Here is a 22,428-nt window from a genome sequence, read left to right as displayed (position 1 = left end):
CACATCCTTCCTGTGCTGGTGGCCCCAGGCCTGGACACAGCCCTGCAGATGGGGCCTCACAGAGCTGAGCACAGGGGGACAATCACCCCCCGTCCCTGCTGGCCACCCCTTAATGCAGCCCAGCACACAGTTGCCTTGCGGGCTGCAGGCGCACACTGCTGCCTCATGTCCAGCTTCTCTCCCACCAGGACCCCCAAGTCCTTCTCCGCAGGGCTGCTCTCCAGGAGATCTTCCCCCGGTCTGTACAAACACCTGGGATCGCCCCGACCCAAAGCAGCGCCTGCACTTGGCCTTATGGAACCTCTTTATGTTCACATGGCCCCACTTCTCCAGCCTGTCCGGGTCCCTCTGGATGGTTCCCTTCCCTCCAACGCACCGACTGCACCGCTCAGCTCGGTGTCACCTGCCAGCGCTGAGCTGCACTCGGTGCCATCGTCTGTCACTGATGGAGACCTGAAGAGCTGCAGCCCCAAGGCTGAGCCCTGAGGGATGTGACCGGCCCCCACCGTGACACAGAGCCATTGATCGCAGCCCTTTGGCTGCACCCATTGATCGCAGCCCTTTGGCTGCACCCATTGATCACCCATTGATCACAGCCCTTTGGCTGCACCCATTGATCGCAGCCCTTTGGCTGCTGAGGCTGATGAATGAGCGCTGCGCTCCTCGCCGTGATGGACTGGCGGGCGCTCCGGGCGGGCAGTGCCTGCAGTACCGCCCCGCCACCACCGGGGGGCAGTAGAGTCGCGGCGCTGCCGGAGTTGGGGGAGAGCGGCTCGGCGGGGAGACAGCGGGAAATCGGTACCGGGGCGGGAAGGGGCGGGGAGCGCGGCGACACGGGCCGGGGGGAACCGGGATGGGGGGGAGCGGCGCCGCCCCCGGGTCACGTGCCGGGCCGTGAGGGGATGGTGCGCAGCGATGGGAAGGTGCGCGTCCAGGAATGAATGAAAGCTGCGCGTCCAGGAATGAATGAAAGCTGCGCGTCCAGGGCCGCCCCGCCGCCCACCTTACGGGACCGCCCGGCCGGTACGGACACGAGCGATGCAAACCTTCCCCGTGTCACAGCGTGGCACAATGTAGCGCTTCCAGGACTCACGTTCCGGGCTGCGTGTCCTTTTCATCCCTTGCTTTCCCCGTGTTTCCGCCTTGCTTTGCCCTGTTACTCTGCTGCCTTCCTCTGTGTTGCTCGGGTGCTGCTCTTCCTCCGTGAGCATCAAATCCTCGAGCTCTGCCGCCCCACACGGTGACCATCCAGTCGGGCTGCATCGCTTCCCTGCATTCCTGTGCAGAAAGGCTCCAACAGAATTGCCCTTTGATACGGCTGCTTAGCTGTACATCAGTTGTATATCAGTGATATACTGATATATTAGTTGTATATCAGTTGTATATCAGTTGTATATTGGTGCAGTTGATGCTCACGTCCTCACACATTCCTGATGCGGGATAAAGGAGTATCTGCATAACAGAAGAAATCAAGCTTTGGAGACGTACTGTTTCATGAGTGATATTCTGACACCTCTGTCAGCTCCTGTATTTCCTTCCTAGTTCTGCAGATCTCAGATGTTATTTGTGTTAGTGATCGGTGCCTTTTGCACTGAGCAAAGCTAATAGCATCTGAAGAGTCTGGGAGAGTCTCCTCTAAGTGTACCTGTCCATTAAGGGCAATAAGGAAGTAAGTGATGGGAAAGGGTCCTGGTCAGACCCACCACTGAGCAGGTCTGTGAGAGCACAGAAATGTTTGTTCCAGCAGAGTTATCTGACCAAGGGCTTCTAAGGGGTCTGTGCTTCTCCAGGTTACGTGCTCAGCTTTGTTGCAAAGGGAGAAGTGTGGGCTGTGTCCCCATCCTGGGCAGCCCGGCAGGAGGGATGTGGGGCAGGAGCAGCTGCAGGAGGCTGCCAGGCTCTTGGCTCCTGTGCACACCTCACACCATCCCCTCTCAGCTGCCTGCAAAACCTCAGTTAGAAACGTTTCCTTCATTCACAGCCACTTAAAGGTGCTGCATTGCTCTTAAAATAACAACCAGGGAACACACCATCACCAGAAGAATACTCACTTTTTAAAGCATCACAGAGGCTTAGTAATGAGCCGTAGCAATGTTTCACATAGGATCACAGTTTAAGTCCTGGCCCTCTCGACTTCCCATTTATTCAAGATGGCTCAGTTTGGTATTGGCACTGAGCACCTGTTTCAACTGTGCCACATGTGCTTGATAACTGGAACAGCACCATAACTGAACCTGGGCATATAATATCAATAACTTCTCTTATTGCAAATATGAAAAATGGGGCAGTGGAGCAGGGGGGGTAGCTTAAGGAATTTTATTTCAGTCGAGTTACAATTGCAGAACATGTAGCAAAAATTGACAAAATTTTCATAACAAAAGGAACTGTGCGGTGGGCACATACACAAAGAGGGTGGTTAAAACTATCAGAGCCAACAAGAGTTCACAAATACAGCCATAAAGGAGACCACAAATTACATTCCCAAAATGATTTTTCCTAAAATGATGATTAAAGTCTCATTACAACATTGTGGCTTTCTCAGCAGCCGTCACACTCGGCAGCTGGATAAAACGTCCTCCACCAGCCTCTTGTAGACCCAGGCATCCCCTCTGAGCCTCTGCCTCCTGATACCAACCGCTTCGTTCTTGTGGAGCTGACACACTTCTAACTCAAACTTCATAGATTCTTTGCCAAAATCTGGCTTTGTTTGGCATTTCAGGGTGTAGCTGCACAAAACAAAGGAGAAGCAGAATAACAATCTAACTATGTTTCAAAACTAGCATTGAACGATTCTGAATGAATCAAAGCACTTCACATGACTGAGAAAACAGCCCAGGATGAAGTCAGCTGAGAGCTGTGAGCACCTAAATCCAGCAGTGGTGCCTTCACAGGTCCCTCCCAACTCTGAGGATTCCATAATTCTGTGATTTCTTGGCCAAATATCTGTGTGTGTTTTAACTACCAAGAATGAGTGTCACAGTTACACACATGATCTCTCCCAGTTGTCTGTGACTGTATTATAGCTAAACTTGTATTTACAGTTTTACAGGGGGACAGATGACACATCAGCCTCAAAGTGCTGTCATCATTACTGCTTCATATTTGCCAGAGTTCTATGGGAACTCATTTAACACTGTTTTGCATAATGTGGACAATTTTTAATGCACATATCCATTTAATGTTCCCTTTTTCTAAAAGTATTGTATTTTACAGAGTGGGGCAGAGAAAGTCAATAAAAATATTTGCTTTGGTAAGCACTATGGAACTGACTACTTAGGCATGTATAAGGTGAAGCCGTGCTGTTTTCACTTACCCCTTCTTAACGTATTCCACTTGCTTCTTTGAAAGGACAGAGATTATTTCGTTCAGCAGCTGGTCTGGATTCAGTAGTTGGGTCTTGGTAACGTTATAGTGCTCCTAAAAGAAGTCAGCTCATTAACAACAACAAAAAACAGAATTATAGGAAATATCTTTGTCCTAAAACTGGATTTTATTATGGAAACCTTTCATGCTGAAAGCTGCAGAACATCTAACCATATTGATAAACACTTCACTCCCCAGCATGATCATTGTTAAGACAGCGGAATAACAGCAGGAACACTTATCAACAACTTTTGGACAATTTTAATATCAAAGCATGGGCAAGTTCTAAACCAGCACAAAATCCAAAGCAGCAGCGATGGGTCAGGGAAGCACAGAGATGGTTATGCAGCCAGAACTGCTCGCTTGGCAGGATTACAGAAGACAGCCATGGAACCACATTTGGAGTAAGGTGTGACACTGCCCCTACCACATAGTGTGCAATTGCCTGTTCTGTGTTGCTTTGCTGAGACTGAGTGCTCCAGATGTCGAGGGATACACAAGGTTCTGTGAAACTTTTCTAGCCCCAAAGTATCACAGTGCAAAAAATACAACAACAAAAGAAGAAGGTAATTTCCAACCTCAATTTTATGGCTGCAGTTTTGTTTGTTTATATCATGTTTAATACTACATACAGCAGATTTCGCCAGTTCTGCAACTTTCAGACACCCACATGTAGAAAGAGAGAGGGCACACCAAGTGTCATGTCACAAATACAAAGTTACTGTAACTGTCATAGAGAGAGATCAGAGAAGACAGGAGTGTAAAACAGCTTGAGAAATGAACAGAGGTTGTGGATGTAAAAGGCAGAGAGAGAAAAAAAAGAAAAAGAAGGGAGTTCTTCTATTTCCTGTTAAACCTGGAACATGCTCAACTCCTTTCTGCAACACCTGCAGCAAAAATATATATGAAGTTTTATCTTCCACTGTTGTAATCTGGAGCCCATAGAAGAGCATCAGTGATCTTGCATAACTCTATGGACAACGAAAACTGATGCAGAATGATAAAAACTTCTAGAGGGAGCTGCTGGAGAGGGTGCAGCACAGAGCCTCAAAGATGATGAGGGGAGTAGAGCATCTCCTTTACGAGGAAGGAACGAGGGAGCAGAGTCTCTTTAGCCTGGAGAAGAGGAGACTGAGGGGTGACTTCATTAATGTTCATGCACAGGATGGAGCCAGGCTCTAATCAGTGACACCCAATGGTAGGACAAAGGGCAGTGGCACAAGCTGGAACATAGGAGGTTCCACACAGATATGGCAAAAGTTTCTTCACAATGAGGGTAATGATACTGGAATGGGCTGCCCACAGAGGTTGTGGGGTCTCCTTCTCTGGGGACATTAAAACCCACCTGGATGTGTTCCTGATTGACCTCAAATAGGTGCTCCTGCATCAGCAGGGGGGTTGGACTAGATTATTTTTTGAGGTCTCTTTCAATTCCCGACATTCTGTGATTCCATACTAAGGCACATGGATGGCAAGGATGTGATACAGGAGAATCAGCATGGCTTCACCAAGGGCAAATCCTGCTTGAACAACCTTCTATGACTGTACCACTGCATCAACGGACAAGTGATGAACACCGATTTCAGTAAGGCCTTTGACATGGTACCCCACAACATACTTCTCTCCAAATTTGAAAGACATGGATCTGATGGGTGGACTGTTTGATGGACAAAGAAGGGGACAGACTCTTCATCAGGGTCTGGGGTGACAGAACGAGGGGAAATGGTTTTAAGCTCAAAGAGGGTAGATTTAGATTACATATAAGGCAAAACTCTTCTACAGTGAGGCTGGTGAGGCACTGGAACAGGCTGTCTCAATGTGGTTGATGCCCCGTCCCTAAAGACTCTGAAGGAGAGGTTGGATCAGGCCCTCGTCAACATGATCTAGATGCAGATGTCCCTGTTCATTACAGGGGAGTTGGACTAGATGACCTTCAGAGGTCCCTTTCCAACTCTAAGGATTTTATGACGATGTCACGACCAGCTGGGTAGATGAGGAGAGAGCAGTGGATGCTGTGTACCTTGAATTCAGCAAGGCATTGGATTGACACTGTCTCCCATAACATCCTTGTAGGTAAGCTTAGGAAGTGTGAGATAGATGAGTGGACAGTGAGGTGGATTGAGAACTGGCTGACTAGCAGAGCTCAGAGCGTTGTGATCAGCGGCACAGTTTGGCTGTGCTTCTGTTATGAGGAAAGGCTGTGAAACAGCTTGGGAAAGGGAAGGTTAAGAGGGAAAGCTGGCAGTATCTCTGCAGAAATAACATCATTAAATATTTTCAGCTAGGACTCCTTTAAACCCATCCTACATCCCCCTCCAGTTTGGTGAGATGACATACAAAAAAGCAATGGTCAGCCCTCTCCCATGAAGTGCTGGTGACTCACCTGAGCTGAAGCCAGCATTAAATCACTGGGCAATAATAGGACCATTATCACACTAGTAGAAAAACAGAACAAGCAAGTGCAGTTTTCTATAGAGTGCAGGCAACTTAGGTCAGATTTTTTTTCACAAGGCCATTCCTAATAGTATTAAATGTTTTCAAGAGCTATCATTTCCATAAAATATTTCTCTAGCAATCATACCTTAAGTTTTCTTGGCCTTTGTCTACTGAATCGCTTCTTTTTGCCTGGTGTAAGCATTGTAATCACTTTATCTAGGCCTCTTTCAAGACTTCCAAATAGTTTGGCCTTTTTCTTCTTTTGGCTGCTATCCACATGAGCGAGGTTGAGATCCAAATCCACAGAATGACACCTGTTACAAAACCAAATTAATTAGCTTCTTTTTCTCAGCAGACAGTAGTTATTTCAGATACACTATTAGAATTTTATCAGATCTGACAGAATGCAGAAAACAAAAGGAAGTGTAGTGTATTATGAGAGTTCCTGCGTCCATGTTAGTTGAGCTTTAAGCTCAGAGATGCATTTAAAAACTGCAGCACTCTGGGAAAATGGAACAAGATAGGATTTATGTTATGGAAAATAGGAATGCATTCTGAAGATGAGTGACTTCTAGTTTTAATATTTTTTCCTGCTTTCAGTGTTTCCCAGTAAATACACTAAGAGGTTTTAGGAAACTTTTAACCAAGAGAAAGGAAATACAGCTTGTTATGAACAATGCTTCCTAGGCTGTTCATCAATTAAGGTTGCACTGCTCTAAACCAAAACCACATACAGATAACTGGACACTTACCTTTTCTCAGGAAGGACCTCAGTTGCTGTCAGTTCGTACGTATTTGTTGGTGCTTTGGACTTCTTGACTGGGGTGACTGTTGTGAATTGGCTCTCTGAAAGAAAGTATCCAAACCAAAGCAGGTGCATTGTTGAAGTAGAGGATTTATTTTTCTTCAGTCAGGACTTCTCATGATTAGCAATTAACTTTTTAAAGCCAGCCTCCTACCTATCTCTAGTCTGCATCTTCAGAGTGATAAAATAGGTTTCAACTACAATGAGAAGACTGAAAAAGAAACTTAAGACTGATTTCCCCAGAGCTCTGTAAGTCAAGTCTTTGAGGGAGCGGTGCAGTTCAGTATTACAGGTTTGGAAGGGATGAGAATTAGACAGAACTGCTTCCTTGCTCTGGCACTGGTCTCAAAATAAACACTGAGGAATTTACTGTCTCATAAAGTTCCATTCCACATCAAGTACTTTCCTTTATATGAAAGGTGTGAATTACATACCCACAGTTAATACTACGTGTTAAGTAGCAGCCTAAGAAGTTCTGTGGATACATGTTGGAAAAGAGTTACGTGGAACAGTTTTGAGTTTGTGGAGACAACTCAGTCTAAAAGCTCAAAGATTCAGCTTTGCATAGCTGCAGTTGTCCCCAGACAATGATGTTCTCAACATTTCCAAGAGATACTTCCACCATTCATTATCTCTAAGGAATGCCTTAACCTATCCTGAATGTAACAATTTCCAATTGAATAACAAAAACATTTTAATTGTTTAAACTCTCAGGAATATCTAACAAAAAGGAGCAGAAATCACACTACTGCACTTCTCCTTTAAGAAATACCTACTTTACTTATTAAACTTACCATAAGACAAACATCACAAGTTACCACATGCAGTCTTAAGACAAAAATGAAACCTGTGTGGACAACTAGCCTTTGTAATACACTTCGTTGAAAACTTAAAGGAAATTGGTATGTTCAGTAACCCATAATAACATATTAACCTGCAAATACATGGTGTTTCTGAACAATATTCCTGAGCATTTGGAACAGAAGATTCTCCAATTTTAAGAAATGCTTAGTATCTTAAAGTGCAGAGTTAATATGTACAGTATCAACACTAAAACAGGCTGAGGACAAACATTTTTTTAACTTGGAAAAGCTGATACAGCATGGACACATCTCCATGGTCTATCACATAAATGTAGGTGTCTGCATTGTTAGCCTAAGTATTTTCAATGCCACACCAAACAGATACATGAAAGTATTGGTATGCTGTCATGAGGAATCCACTAGGTTACATCTCGTTTAGAAGCACAATGCAATACATGCACACTTAAGTAAAAGCACACCCTTTTCTTTCACTCAAAATAGTAGCCCACTAAAAAAACACGGCAGTTGTCTCATTACCTGAATGCATTTAAAGGCATGCTCCTTGTGAAACTGTGAGAATTTCTATAATTAATAGCTGAGTAAGATGCCCTGGCGTATGGTTAAACCACTTGCAGTACACTGTCAGATGTACAGGCTGGTGAATATATGTACTGTGACCAAATAGACCCATACCTAAATCTTCCAGAAACAGAAGTTTAGGATCTACAAGTATTGTGTTCATATTTAAATTTTAAAAAAATTCCTAAGCTACACATGTTCTAGGTTTCCATTTGTTAGATACAACATACCTTTGGAAGTAGGCGCCTGAAAGGGTATGCCTTCTACTTGCTTCTCTGTTTGACTTGTTGAAAAGGAGGTCTTTGGAGCAGGAACTGCAAAGGGCAGCTCATTTCTTAACGCCAACTCTGCATCAATATTCTCTTTGTTTGCACGCTTATTAGATGTCACTTTTCTTGTCACTGGAGTTGACAGTGTGAATTCCATATCACCCAGTTGAGTATTACGCCTCGAATGCTGCCAGACACATAACAAAAGGTTTTCTGATCACATCCGGAGAAATTACTGTCAAGGAAATTCTAACAGCTGAGAAGGTCAGACACAATGCTTATAACAATATCATACACTACTTGTCCATTGAGCAAAATAGTTTAAAACTGTGATTCTCTCCTAGAATGTTTGTTTCTTACAGACTGTCAAATGTCATTCTTTGATTTGTTTGTCTAAATTCTACATTTAGGATTACTCCTCACCAGCTTATCTAAACATAACTATATGTCATATCTATCGCTTCCCATTGTGTTTTAAAATCCTCACCGACTCCTTTACTTGTTCCCTTGCTTGCTATTTCTGTGCAAACCAAACACTGGAGTTAGGGTTCTTGTAAAATGAACCATGGCCTACAGGTAGAAGGCACCAAAATTTATGCTTAACATACTTTGCTCAATCTGTATCTTACTTCGGTCAAGGTTTACTAGATACTGAAGTATGGAGTAAGCACTATATACAATGAGAAGTAGATTTTTGGATGAAGAACTGTGTTTTATTCTGTAAGAAACCAGCACTACATCTTCACACACCTGCTCTGTTCTGTGAGTATTTAGAACAAGCTCTTCTAGTGGAGATTCTTCAAACAGTGAAGCTGCATCAGAAAATTCCATGGATCCAAATGCATCTGGCACATTGTTGCAGTCTGGCACATCTTCATATGTCAGAGCCTTTTCAGGCTGAAAAGAAACGTTCAATTGAGATTCTTTTGCAAAATTAAAAGGAAGATTTCATCAGAAAAAAATATCAGTAAAATCAAAATATGATTGCTTTGCAAGTTCCAAACTATGGCTAACAGCTAATGGAAGTCCACAAGCCAGCAGCACCAACTTTTATATTATGTTCTTAATACTGTAATTGTGGATTTGACGTTCATATCAAGAGCAGAAGGGAAATTATTGTCAGAGCTCAAGTCATCTTTCACAACCTGTGTCAACAAGAACAGCATCTCGTAGCCTTTGATTTGAAGACTTGGACCACAAGCTCTTTTCACCAAAAGTCAAATAACAGCCTGGAAAGAACTGACAGAAAGAATGCAGTGAATTCTGAAAGTGGCTCACGTAAAGGTAAACAAGTCATATCCAAAACATATGATTATGGAATCTGCAACACTGCTTGAACCAGCATTTGAAAGCCTATGAGCAAGCCCAGGCAAAAGTTCCTTACTGAGTCATGGAATTCAGTCAAGATTTCTAACCGTTGTGTCTCACAACATATATGACTGTGGTATCAAAACATCCTTTGTTTCTGACAGCTTTTTATGATTTCAGGAACATCTTTCCCCTGGACTTGTTTCATACCACTTCACCAAAATTGCATGCAGCTACCTTACAAGTCCTGAGATAGAAAGGAAGCATTTTTGGAAGCTATGTTCTGTTGACAGATAAGTGTCTCCTGACCTGTGTTCATAGTTATCACAATGAACATGTCTCATTACTACTGAAAGCAGAAACAGCAGATCTAGGGAAGTTTTATGATGACCTACTAAAAAGTCCTTTCCAGAGGGCTGCTAGCTACAGACAATCTTCATTCCATAACAGAAATCACGTTCCCTTACAATATGTATGCCTGAACAGGATACCTTGACTATTATGTTTCAGAAGATATGTAGGCCATGGTGATTTTTTTGGAATTTCCTTACACATAAAACTTTGCAAAAAGTTGTACCCAGCATTTTCCTCTGCTGAACTCCATGTCACTGCTGACTGCCTACTGCTCAGATCTGTCTAGATTCTCCTGCAAGGCCTCTCATCTCTCCAGGGAGCCTGCAGCGCTTCCATGTTAAATATCATCAGAAAACCTTCAGAGGATGCATGCCTCTCCTGCATCCAAGTCATTGATTAAAATGTTGAACAGGATAGGCCCAAAAATGGAGTGTTGGGAACACCGCTAGTGGGTGTCCATTAGTAGATGTAGACCCATTCACTATGACTCTTGGATAACTTGTCTGGAAGGATGCTGTGAGGGACAGGATCAAAGGCCTCAATGAAATCTAGAAAGATTACATCCTCTGCCTTCATACACTAGGTGGGTGTCCTTATAGAACAAGATTTGATGACCAAGACTGGTTGCACACATGCTCCCTCACCGATGTTTAGGCCACCAGACTGTTTACCCGGGCAGAGCTTCAGCACACAGAGGCATTTTGACCAGAACCTTGTGCTGAACTCTAAAACTTACCCCCAGGCTTCCTGACTCTGTGGTACTGGCACGTCCTGTTTGGGATGGAATTCTTATGTGAACGCGCTTGCCACGAGCCTTCTTGGACTGAAGCAAGAGATAGGTTGCTGACATCTGGTCGTAATTCCACTGGAAAACAAGAGTATTTAGATCTCTTCAGAAAAATTGTCAGTACACAGAAAGCTTAGCATTCTAAACATTTCTGCATGTCTGCAGTATTTTCCCCTTGACGTGCAGCCTTCGTGTCTGGTCACATTAGGGTAGTTTATAGCTACTAAAGTTATATGGAAATCTTAACAATCCTTCAAATTCTACCACTTTCTATTTAATAGAAAGACAACTCAATTTCAAGAGACAACTTTCAGATTCAGGTTAAAGCCAGAGTGCGCATCATGTTTTAATCACTTCTACAGCTTGGAATGCCATTACTGACATTTATACAGCATTTCTAGAAGCACTCACTTTAGCTTTTCTCATTTATTTTCAAAAGTTACTGGAATGCATTTATTTCTTTCGGTGTTTGTGAGTTGTAACTCCCCAGACTTATTTGCTGTCTGAGTGATGTGTTGATATTTTCCACCTACTAGTGAAACATTTCAAAGCAGTGGGTTAAGCCACTATGTAATGCCTGCTGTTCATCCATAAGTTTCTGTTTTGAGTCTACCTGGACTTCCAGAGATTCATAAGGATTTTAGCATGGTAGAAAATAACAGAGAGGCTTAGAAAACACTGTTAAAGGAGAAAAAAAGAATAAATGTGAACTTCAGAAATGTAGTTATTAGCTAAGGAGAGACTATGAAGTTCTACAGGGGTACCTTACCTCTGAAAGGTATGAAATACTTCATGTTTGAGAATAAGTGAGCATTAGAGTCTGTTAATACAGTAATGATATTTTTTTACTGTAGGAGTGAGCTTAAATAAATGATTTACTGACATATGTTTATTACCTCTGATATTAATGCTGACATAGTCTCTCTGCTCTTGTTGTGAAACACAGAAAGCTCTGTTATACAGTCTTCGTCAAGGTGTCCCAGCTGCAAGAATAAGACCTATACTGAGGAAACAGCTTTCAAGTCATCTCACAGAGCCAAATCTCACCTTGATAGTGTTCTGCTATGCAGCAGTCAAGTCAATAATTAGCCATGATTTCAGATTTTCAATTTTAAATAGTACTCTGGCAAAGTATTGCAAGGAATAAACAGAAAAAGCCACCCAACTTCAGCAACTGGTCCCTCTGTGGCAACAGGTTCTGAGTTCTGAATTCAAATACAAAAGCCTGTCAGCTGATGAGACCTTTTACTAGAGCAGAAGTTACGCTTCTATCTCTTCTTAATTATTAGTTACATGGCGTGCACAGCATGCTGCGTTGCATGCACAGCACAGTTGTTCTTCAGAGAAACAGTGGCACCCAGTGGCCAACAGCAGCCATTGGCTGCAAATACACAGCAACTTCCCAGTATCTGCAACAACAATCTCCCCACACACTCCAATTCCCACCTCCATCCCGACCCCGCTACCCGAGACTCTCACACATGGAAAACAACAGAGACAAGGAGACAAAAATGACAAGCACAGATCCAGTGAATCGTAGAATGGCTTGAGTTGGAAGGGACCTTCAAGACCATCAAGTTCCAAGTCGCAAAGTTGCAACTCACCAGATCCAACTGTCCAGGGCCTCACTCAACCCAGCCTTGAATACCAGCAGGGATGAGGCATCCCTACCTCCTGTCTTATCGACTGCTCCTCTCTCTCAGCATGGGGCTGTCTGCAAACTTTCTGAAGTTGCACTGATCCCAAGGTGGATCCCTGAGAGACACCACTTGTCAGCAGCTTCTGAAGAAATGGATTATCACTTCCATTCTGCGAGGATGCCAGTGGTCCAGGAAAGATTTCAGAAAATACTTAGGCTTCTTCGGGTATATATACTTACTGGATATTTACTTTGCCACTGAACAGCATCAGAATAACCTTGCATGAGCCAAGGATGACTTAACAGTTGTTTCACTGTAATCCGCTTCTTTGGGTCTACCTAGTGGGCAAGCAACACTCGAGCTGTTACTGATATCATTGAAAAGAACTGGAGACAATTGTTCTATTCCTAAGAGCTTTGAGGTGCCTAGAAGCACAAATAGAAACCAGCAGTATTTCATCACTTCACCAATAGGGAGGTCAAACACCTGAGCTGTGAAGAGCAGTTACAGAACCTATAGTTACAGCAAATGTTCCACCAGCATTCTGTATTTATGAGACTGCCTAGATATAGCCCAAATGCATACTTAGTATGTTTAGCTTTATGAGACATCTTTTGTTTACAGATCGGTTTTAGTTATACAGAATAATTAGGAACATCCAAGAGCAAGCTGCTTGAAGGCTGTTTAATTATTAAAATAGTAATTATTTCTATTACCTGTAACTAGTACCATGTTTTTATTTGAGAATTTTCAGCACATGGCAACGCTAACCTTTTCTTCAAGGATTCAAGGCATGGAATAGTTAAACTTGTTTAAACACTGAATACTTTCTAAGTACTCTATCAATTTTTTGAGCTTATGCAACAGCATTTTGTAGATCACTCTGAGTAGAAGCAGCTCTTTTACCTGTAGCAGTTGGTTAAGTAGCAGGATACTGCCAGGTGAAAGCCATTTTGGAACAGTGTATTTTCCTCTCTGCAATATAAAAAATATAATGAAAATAAAATAACTAAAATAAAAGATGATTTAGAATAAACATTGAACAACTATTTGGATGACATTGACATTTCTTTACTTTCAAAACGTAGGAACAGACGTATGCAAACTGAGCTTTAAGAATCACTTGAATAAATTCAATGTTAAAATTAACATGTGCTTGGCTGAGGGCAATGCTGGAAGGCAAATTGCTTGCAAGGGCTACAAAATACACCAGACATACTTTGTTCCAACAACAGTTATGGCACATAGTCGATTTCCTTCAGTATTCCCAAAATGAAGTGATGTAGGGCATTATGGGGAACAGAATACCGCACACAGACACTATGATCCTGATTAGATTCAAACAGCAGAATTAAACCAACTCTGAGTTTTAGATTCCAGGAAATTTCAAGATCCATAACGTGTGAAATTCAGTTACACAACAGTGCGTAGGCGTCTGCATTTCAAGCAACTTTCAGATCATAGCCACATAAAATTAAAACAAATTCAGTGCAGAAACAGCAAGTCTGTATCTTAATACCCATGAGATTATCCATTTTCTACTGCATTCTGACTAAGTTCTAAAACTTGCTCATCCCAGCTCACTTAAGCAAGTTCCACCAGTTCAAGCAATGAAGCTCTAAGACCCTGTGTATGTTAGGCAGATAGAACTAAACAATGCAGAAATAATCTCTGACAGCATTAAGAGCTCCATCCTGCTTACAAACTCTCAGTCCAAAACTATTCTCAGTTTTAAGGAAATGAACACCTGAAGCAGTTGGATCATCTGCCATTTGCCGCATTCTGCTTCTTGGCATCATGATTAGCACAAAGGGTTTTCTGCTGTCCTGCAGAGATGGACAAAGTCCTGCTTACAAATGGACCAAGTTTCAGTGTACAGCAGAGTTTGTACCAGACTAAAAAGCCACATCATTCAATTCATGTGCTCAGGTTGTTATGCACTCAGAAAGGAAACAGAACTAGCTGTTGAATTCTGAAGGCAATCTGTGGGGTCCTACATTACCTCCAGATTATGGAAGAGGAAATTCCAATAGCAAGTGCAGAACTTTGCTCTTCGTAGACATGAGAAGAGCTGGCATTTAGTAACATTCATTTCTGGGAAATCAAATGATGTGTCTATATTTTTACTACAGATAGTATAGGGAGCAGCCAGTTGAAGAACCAGATACAAAAATCTAGCCCATTGGCAAGAAAATAATTCTTAAATTCTGCGTGCTATCATATTATGAAATCAGGCTACAGTGCTGCATAGGCCAACCAAAGTGTAGAACCAGATCCACAAAATACTGGTAGACAAAGCAGCAAAGAAAGGGACAATATTCAGCAGACAGGCCTTTATACCCACAGCTCAGCATGTTCTGCCATCCGAAAGGCAAGGCCTCTTGTCAAGCTCGGCTATTTCCCTTCTCGTTGTATTCTAGCACCATCGATACGTACTGTTATCCTCCTGTAGAGTGCCATCACATTGTCATCATCAAAAGGAAGAAACCCACACAGCAGAGCATACAGCACTACACCCATGCTCCAAATATCCGCCTGAAAAACAAAAAGACAAGCTTACAAACCTGAAGCACCTCAAATGGCTTCCTGACAGACTGGATTGTCTGCCCTTGACAAAGCCCATATACAGCCCATGAAAAGCTGGCTGGAGAAAAACCTTATTGTCCCAGAGAAAGCATATAACCCTAATTCAATTGTTCTTCCACTCAGCTTAGAGCACTACTAAAACCAGCATCTTCACCTTAGCTCATCACACTGCTGCAGTTCCTTTTACAAGGATTTCACTGGCAAAAATGAAATCAAAGCCGTCACAAGGGATTTAGCACAGTTACGTGTTACTGGCTACGAGAGCTGTCAGCACAGTCACCTGTCTGGCTTTGCTGCTGTTCGGTTTATGTACAGGCACAACAAGGTTTACACACCTCACAACGCAGTTCTCATTTTGACTGTAAAGAAAAAGGAGGCTTGAAAGACAGTGTGTGGAAAACAAACAAAGCAAGAATTAGAACAACAACAGAGGGGCACTGGCACCTGTAAGAATTGCTCCACCTTTAACAGCAGAGCAATTCAAGAAGTATGAGGGCATTCCAAACCAGTTTGGACAGATTAACAACTGCAAGTAGTGGGTTCCAAAATTCCAGACCTGAAATCAAAGCTGGAAACTTCACATTTTCATCTCTCAGTTTTTAGTACACTGTGCATTACAATGGAAACAAGTCTTCACCTACAACTTGGAAGCTAAAGACACGTCTGACAAAACAGATCCTGAGACTGCACAAAAAATTTGACAAATGATGGATAATTAACAGAGCAAATTGCTCTTTCAAACACTTAGTAATAGAAAGAGATCTCTGAAGTTGCTGTTCTGTAGAGCCCCAAAGCAGTCGCTTGAGGCAGTTCAGGATTAGCCTGAGACAAACCAGCCAGCTGTGTGAACTGAGACCAATTGCACTTCTTCTAGTCTGTGGCCACTGACAGCTTCTGAGAGCTACCAAGCAATGCAACCTAGCAGAATTCAGAAGGGAAACCAAGAGAGCCTACCTGAGCTCCACTGCCTTTAAATGCTCTGTGGAGAGGGAAGGGAAAGAGGGGAAAACAAACACCGCTCTACATCCCTCTGAGCCAATAGACACTTTGCCCTGGATTAGCTCTGGTGCTGCATAAGCTGGGCTTCCACAGCATGTGTTCAGGCGGTAATCAAGGCCTGCCTGGAATAACACAAAAAATAGAGAGAAACGTTTGCTTTAACAGAGTTTATGTCTTCTGGTCATAACACTTGAGAAGCCTCAGAGGCTTCTTCTCCTGTGCATATTTTCATTCATCATGTATTTTGCTTCTGTTCAGTAATTGATCTCACTAAGCAAGTGATGGAGTCTAAGAGTGTTGTATAAATGTGCAGATCTCAAGTTGTTCACTTATTTAGTACCCTTGGCATATTGCATTATTTTCCTCAGCTGATCATATACAAAAATGAACAGTGTGTGCAAACACAAAACTGAGAAAGAAGTGATGCAGGAACTATTGGGATTGAGGCTCTCTAGTCATTTGAACAATATTTAAAGCAATAACTTTACAAACTTTACAAAGAACAACTGATGTAATACTTCCTTATTCAGAGTATCCTATTACTTTACTTGGGTTTTATTTTAAACAGGTCAGAGCAAGATGGCGTTATACCACTGAGACAACAGCCTGTTGATCTCGATTACCTGTGAGAGGCTCTAACTTTGGCCAGGAAAAATCATTTGAGGATAAGTAATTATCTGGGACTCAGTAAGGCAGTCTTCCCATTACATTCTTTATTACCAGCACCCACCCTGCATGTTAATAAAGGCTCCTGGAAACCAGTTTTACGATCAAGAAACAATTCAGTTCAAGCATACAGGATCTGTATGTAACCTGCAAAATTCATTTTATTCTGTCCACAGTCTCAACATACTTACAGTTCCTTAGAAGGTTCCTAGGCACACCAAGCCCATGCTCCTATTACAGACCCTTGCATAAGACAGGTGATATACCTACAAGATTATCTACAGCTCAGACTATGCAAAACAGGGAGTCTAGGTTGTTATTTCAGGTAGAGAAAATAGTCTAACTGTGCTTCTGAGCAATCTGTTAACCACTCTCACACTGTTAAGGCCCTTCCAAGCAAGACACAATTATATGTCAGCCACAGAAACAGCCTGAATTTAGGGTGTTTGTTTGGACAAGTCCCTGTTGCATACAATGGTCAAACATGCATTACTTGGGGGCACATTATATTTAACAGATACTTTTACCTTTGGCTTTGCACAGAGTCCAAAATCTATCAGCTTCAAATTATGCTCCTCATCAATCAGCAGATTTTCCTGGTGAATGAAAAAGCAATCAGGAATGATTTTCACCCAAGTTACCAAGGAAACATATGTTTGTGGACAGTGGTTCCCAGTCTACCAAAAGCACACTCACTCCCAGGGATCTTCACTGACTGCTGGCAAGTACCCATCTTCCAATATCCCAGGTGGGAAATACTAGCTTGTATCTGTTGGAAAGGACCCAGGGACTAGGAGGACAAGTGGTGATAAATCACAGGCTGAATGCAAGCCAGCAGTGTGCTCTGACAGAAATACAACAATATAATCGGCTGCATTAAAAAGCAGCACAAACAGACCAGGACAAGTCATCCCTGCTTTACACTGATTGGACCACATCTACAATACAGTATCTAGTTTTTGGCCAGGAAGTGTAACAACCTGAAGCTAGTTCTGTTGATGACACATTCATTATTATTTATGAAAGACTGACTACAGTTCAAGCTTACTGGTTTGAGGTCTCTGTGGGCATAACCCTGACTGTGAACATAAGCAATTGCTGAAACAATCTGTCAAAAAAAGACTGGAGCTTCCTCTTCCAAAAGGTGGTCCTTAGAAACAATGTCATCAAACAGCTCCCATCCAGGACAATACTGTCATAAGAAAGCTAAGGTTATCTGAAAATGCATTTAGAGAGTATCAGAGAGAGATAAGTAACAATGACAGCACAGAAAGCACGGAACAGCACCGACAGGACTCTCCAGTTCCCCGTGCTCAATCAGAGCAGTATGCACAAGTGCTCCAGTTACGCCCTGGGTCGTCACTGTGGCAGACCACACAAGCTAAGAAATCTGACCCTTGCCTCAAACTGTGTAACTGGAGCATCGCATTCATGTTGTGGGTGGCACAAATCACTCAGGAGGTGACAACATCTGGGGGCTCTGGTGTCCCACAGACTTTGTGGATTCTACTTGAAAAAACTGATAGATAAGCTAGGAATTAAAACCAGTTTGCTTACCGTGAACGCTGATTAGTGGCTTTTACAAAAAGAGAGCATATATAAAATTTTCTACTTAATTCTCAAACCAATGAATCTTGAACCCAGTCTCCACTGAGATATATAAGAATCATTTCATTTCAGCTTTATTTTTATATTATTGTCTACTGCTAAAGATAAAAACAGTCAACTGAAGTGTGGCAGAAATTATTTCTTACCTCTAAGACTATAAATATTTCTTTGATGTCTCTCTTACATGATACAGTCTGCAAACATGTTGATGACTTAAGTTCTTCATGGCATCAATTTCTGTTTTAACACGAGGCAAGTCATCCTTAAGAGACCATAAGAGCAAGTGATGAAATCGCTAACTACTGTGACATACCAGGTACCACATCTGACTGCTGTGGAACATAACAAGCACATATGGGACAGTACACAATTCAACATCAACTCAGCAATGACTGACATCACTCCCATAGAAATTCTGAAACATGGATCTATGAAAACTAAAACATAAACATTCAGCATTTTCATTGGCACTTTGTTAAAGTTGCTGTAATAATGTTGAACTTCCTCCATTTTACAGCCAGAGAATACTGCCCTCTGAACAACGAGGAACAAGATTTGTGGTGCTCTGTTAAACTTTTTCCAGCTCTACAGCATCTTTCAAAAGGCAATGGGACCAGTAGGCTGCATTCCTATGTACCATCCTCCTTGCCCCCGTGTTCTTGAGAACTCCACAACTCCAACAGAAGATATTATCATATTTAAATGCCTTTTGGCTTACCCCTAAAGTAACTTTCTACATGATTTTTACTGCAACATTTTCACCAGTAAGAAGATGCCGCCCGAGTTTTACCTTTGCAAAACCACCTATAATTCAAAACACAGATGCTTAAAGTTGAGCGTGAATTCTTCTCTAATATAATATAACAAGTAAAGCAGAGTACCTAGCATACACTGTGTGTAATGCTTTAAATAGAGAAAACAATAATCAGCACAATTTCCAACTGGTTTCAAAATTGAATTTCAAGTTTCTACAAATGAAACCTGACTTAGAGACCTGACAAGAGCTGTTAATCTATTCTCAGATTAATTCTAGAGTGGTGAGACAGACCGTTAGGCGTGCTGTTCCTGTACAAAGGTTACACTCACCCGTTCCAATTGTTTCATGCAATTCATAGTACTTGAGAATTTCCTCGTAGTCATTGACAGACATCCTGAAATGTGCAAGAACTGAAGATCCTCCAAGCACGTGCAATGAGGAAGTGTCAGCAGTGTTCACATCCTACTTAGGACACATTCATAAAAGCAGAAGGGACACTCGTGGCAGATCCAGCAATGCTCGTCTTCTCACCAAGGCGCATCCCCTCTCACCTAGCAACAAAAAAATGCACTGCGTGAAGCTGACTTCCCTTGGGTTAACAATATAAACAACAATATATCACAGAATCACAGAATTGTAGGGGTTGGAAGGGACCTCTAGAGATCATCGAGTCCAACCCCCCTGCCAAAGCAGGCTCCCTACACCATGTCACACAGGTAGGCGTCCAGGCAGGTCTTGAATATCTCCAGAGAAGGAGACTCCACCACCTCCCTGGGCAGCCTGTTCCAGTGCTCTGTCACCCTCACTGTAAAGAGGATCTTGCGCACATTTGTGCGGAACTTCCTATGCTGTACTTTCATCCCATTACCCCTAGTCCTATCCCCACACACTACTGAAAAGAGACCAGACTCACCACTATGGCTCCCACACCTCAGGTATTTATAAACCTGGATCAAATCCCCTAGTCAATATATAACAATGTAATAACAATATAAATGCATCACAGTGAAATCACAGCCCTCAGGGCTTCATGGTGCCGCAGAGCAGCGGCAGGGCTGGACTGCTGTTGGTTGTAGTGGTACAAGCACTTGTATTGGTTGTAGTGGCACAACCACTTGTATTAGTTGTAGAGGTACAACCCCTTGTATTGGTTGTAGTGGTACAACCCCTGTGTGTGCCCCGGTGGCGCAGTGGTTAAAGACGCCGCCTTGCACNAAACTATGAAACTATGAAACTATGAAACCCCTTGTGCTGGTTGTAGCGGTACAGCCATAGGCAGCGGCAGCCGTTCCCTATGGAGTTCGCTGTGTCCCAGCTCAGGCCCCGCTCAGCACGGAGCGCAGCCGGGCCGCTCTGCAGGCCGCCCCCAAACACCCGCTGCCGCTGTACGGACACACGGAGCGCTACCCCGAGCTCCCCATCCCTCCTCCCGGCGCCATCCGGGCTCCGCCACGTACCGGAACACAGACAGTGCGGAGCCGTCGGGCCGGGCCCAAAGCGACACACGGAGCACACAGCTGCACACAGCTGCACACAGCGACACGCAGCGCGGCACTGAGCGTTTGAATTTCGCTACCGGAACATCTACTTCCGGCCGGAAAAGAAGAGGAGCCAATCAGCGCCGCGCAGGAACCGGAACTACCGTGTCACGCAATGCATGACGGGAGGAAGGTGATTTCACAGCGGCGCCATGTTTGGAGGGTCTGTGTAACTGTGAAGAAATGTTTTTTGCACTTTACTTGGAGAATGTTCCATGCTATACCTTCTTTTCTCAATTGTAACACATGATTTTTTATAAAAAGAAACATAGCAAGTCAGCTCTTCAGTGTGCACATTGATGAAACTTGGTGAAATACAACTTTAGAAAAAGGTAATTTGAAAATTTAAATATTCTTATCAGAATCTCTGCTATTAGTTACCGTTCCAATGTTCTGATTTGATGATGATTCTCTCAGAGCTGTTTTGTCACTCCCCCCCTCAAATGCACTTCAAGTGCTTTAGGAGCATCACTGGAATTTTGAATAAACTCGATATATTTTAGCAAAGCTGCTAAAAAATATAATCTTGATTGAACGCTGAACAGTGTTATTTAATTATAATCCAGGTAATTAAATTAATTAAACCAAGGGAATCACCTCCCAGTCAGTCAGCTCCCACCAGGGAAATCGCTTCCCTGCCAAGCAGATGCAACCAACACAAGCTGCTACATCACTCTAGGGCCCCACTGAGTCTTCCCAAGGGGTCTCCAAAGGCTTCCCTGTTGACTTCTGGGAACACTCACATGGAAGCCAGTGCCCCCTAATGTGCCCCAGAGGTTTCTCAGGGCCCCGCAATTAGCTCTACAGACATCCAGACATGCCCCAGAGCAAGTATGTGTGCTGTAGGGAGCCCAAGAGACATTCCAGAGCACCCTAGTACTCCTCAGTGCGCTCAAGGGTTCTTCACCTGTCTCTAAATATGCCCTACTGGACTTTGTTTTCTCTTCTGGAGCCTTCCTTAGTTCTCAGCTTTGCTTTCTCATGCCATTTATCTCGCTCCACAGCTTTTGCTCAGAATATTCTTTCTTGCATTCCCACATTCCAACAGAATCACAGAATTGTAGGGGTTGGAAGGGACCTCTAGAGATCATTGAGTCCAACCCCCCTGCCAAGGCAGGTTCCCTACACCACGTTGCACAGCTCGGCGTCCAGGCGGGTCTTGAATATCTCCAGAGAAGGAGACTCCACCACCTCCCTGGGCAGCCTGTTCCAGTGCTCCGTCAGCCTCACCGTAAAGAGGTTCTTGCACACATTTGTGCGGAACTTCCTATGCAGAAGTTTCAGCCCATTACCCCTAGTCCTGTCCCCACGCACTACTGAAAAGAGACCAGCCAAAAAGGTTAAGGGAAGAGGTGGTCTGTGAGTGCCTAGGAAACATTAAGGTCCATAAATCCTTGGGACACAGAATCACACAGAATCACAGAATTACCCGGGTTGGAAGGGACCTCAAGGATCATGTAGTTCCAACCCCCCTGCCTAGCAGGGCCACCAAACATACACATTTACTAGATCAGGTTGCCCAGGGCCCCGTCCAACCTGGTCTTGAACACCTCCAAGGACGGGGCATCCACAACCTCACTGGGCAGCCTGTTCCAGGACCTAACCACCCTTCTAGTAAAGAACTTTCCCCTAACATCCAACCTAAATCTTCCCTCCTTCAACTTAAAACCATTTCCCCTAGTCCTGCTATTATCAGCCCTTTCGAAGAGTTTACTCCCCTCCTGGGGTAAGTTCCCTTCAGGTACTGAAAGGCTGCAATGAGGTCACCCCGCAACCTTCTCTTCTCCAGGCTGAACAAACCCAACTCCCTCAGCCTGTCCTTAATAGGGAGGTGCTCCAGCCCCCTGATCATCTTTGTGGCCTCCTCTGGACCCTTTCCAAAATCTCCATATCTTTTTTGTACTGAGGGCTCCACACCTGGACACGGTAA

General features: G+C 43.4%; 1 protein-coding gene across 1 annotated transcript; it reads right to left on the bottom strand.

Moving 5' to 3' along the window:
- Positions 1-2,300: 2,300 nt before the first annotated feature.
- On the bottom strand, positions 2,301-20,557 carry LOC107306916 (maternal embryonic leucine zipper kinase-like). The gene is given in 19 exon segments (XM_015850328.2): positions 2,301-2,726; positions 3,314-3,417; positions 5,945-6,113; positions 6,552-6,645; positions 8,217-8,442; positions 9,006-9,152; positions 10,654-10,782; positions 11,601-11,687; positions 12,584-12,682; positions 13,251-13,319; positions 14,781-14,879; positions 15,947-16,051; positions 17,123-17,191; positions 17,644-17,787; positions 18,350-18,366; positions 18,369-18,465; positions 18,922-19,007; positions 19,290-19,511; positions 20,418-20,557. Coding segments are annotated over 18 exon segments (1,983 nt in total). The 5' UTR covers positions 19,354-19,511; positions 20,418-20,557; the 3' UTR covers positions 2,301-2,548.
- Positions 20,558-22,428: the final 1,871 nt, after the last annotated feature.

This window comes from Coturnix japonica (assembly GCF_001577835.2).
Source record: "Coturnix japonica isolate 7356 chromosome Z unlocalized genomic scaffold, Coturnix japonica 2.1 chrZrandom443, whole genome shotgun sequence".
Taxonomy (NCBI): Eukaryota; Metazoa; Chordata; class Aves; order Galliformes; family Phasianidae; genus Coturnix; species Coturnix japonica.
This window is presented reverse-complemented; position numbering and strand designations above follow the sequence as displayed.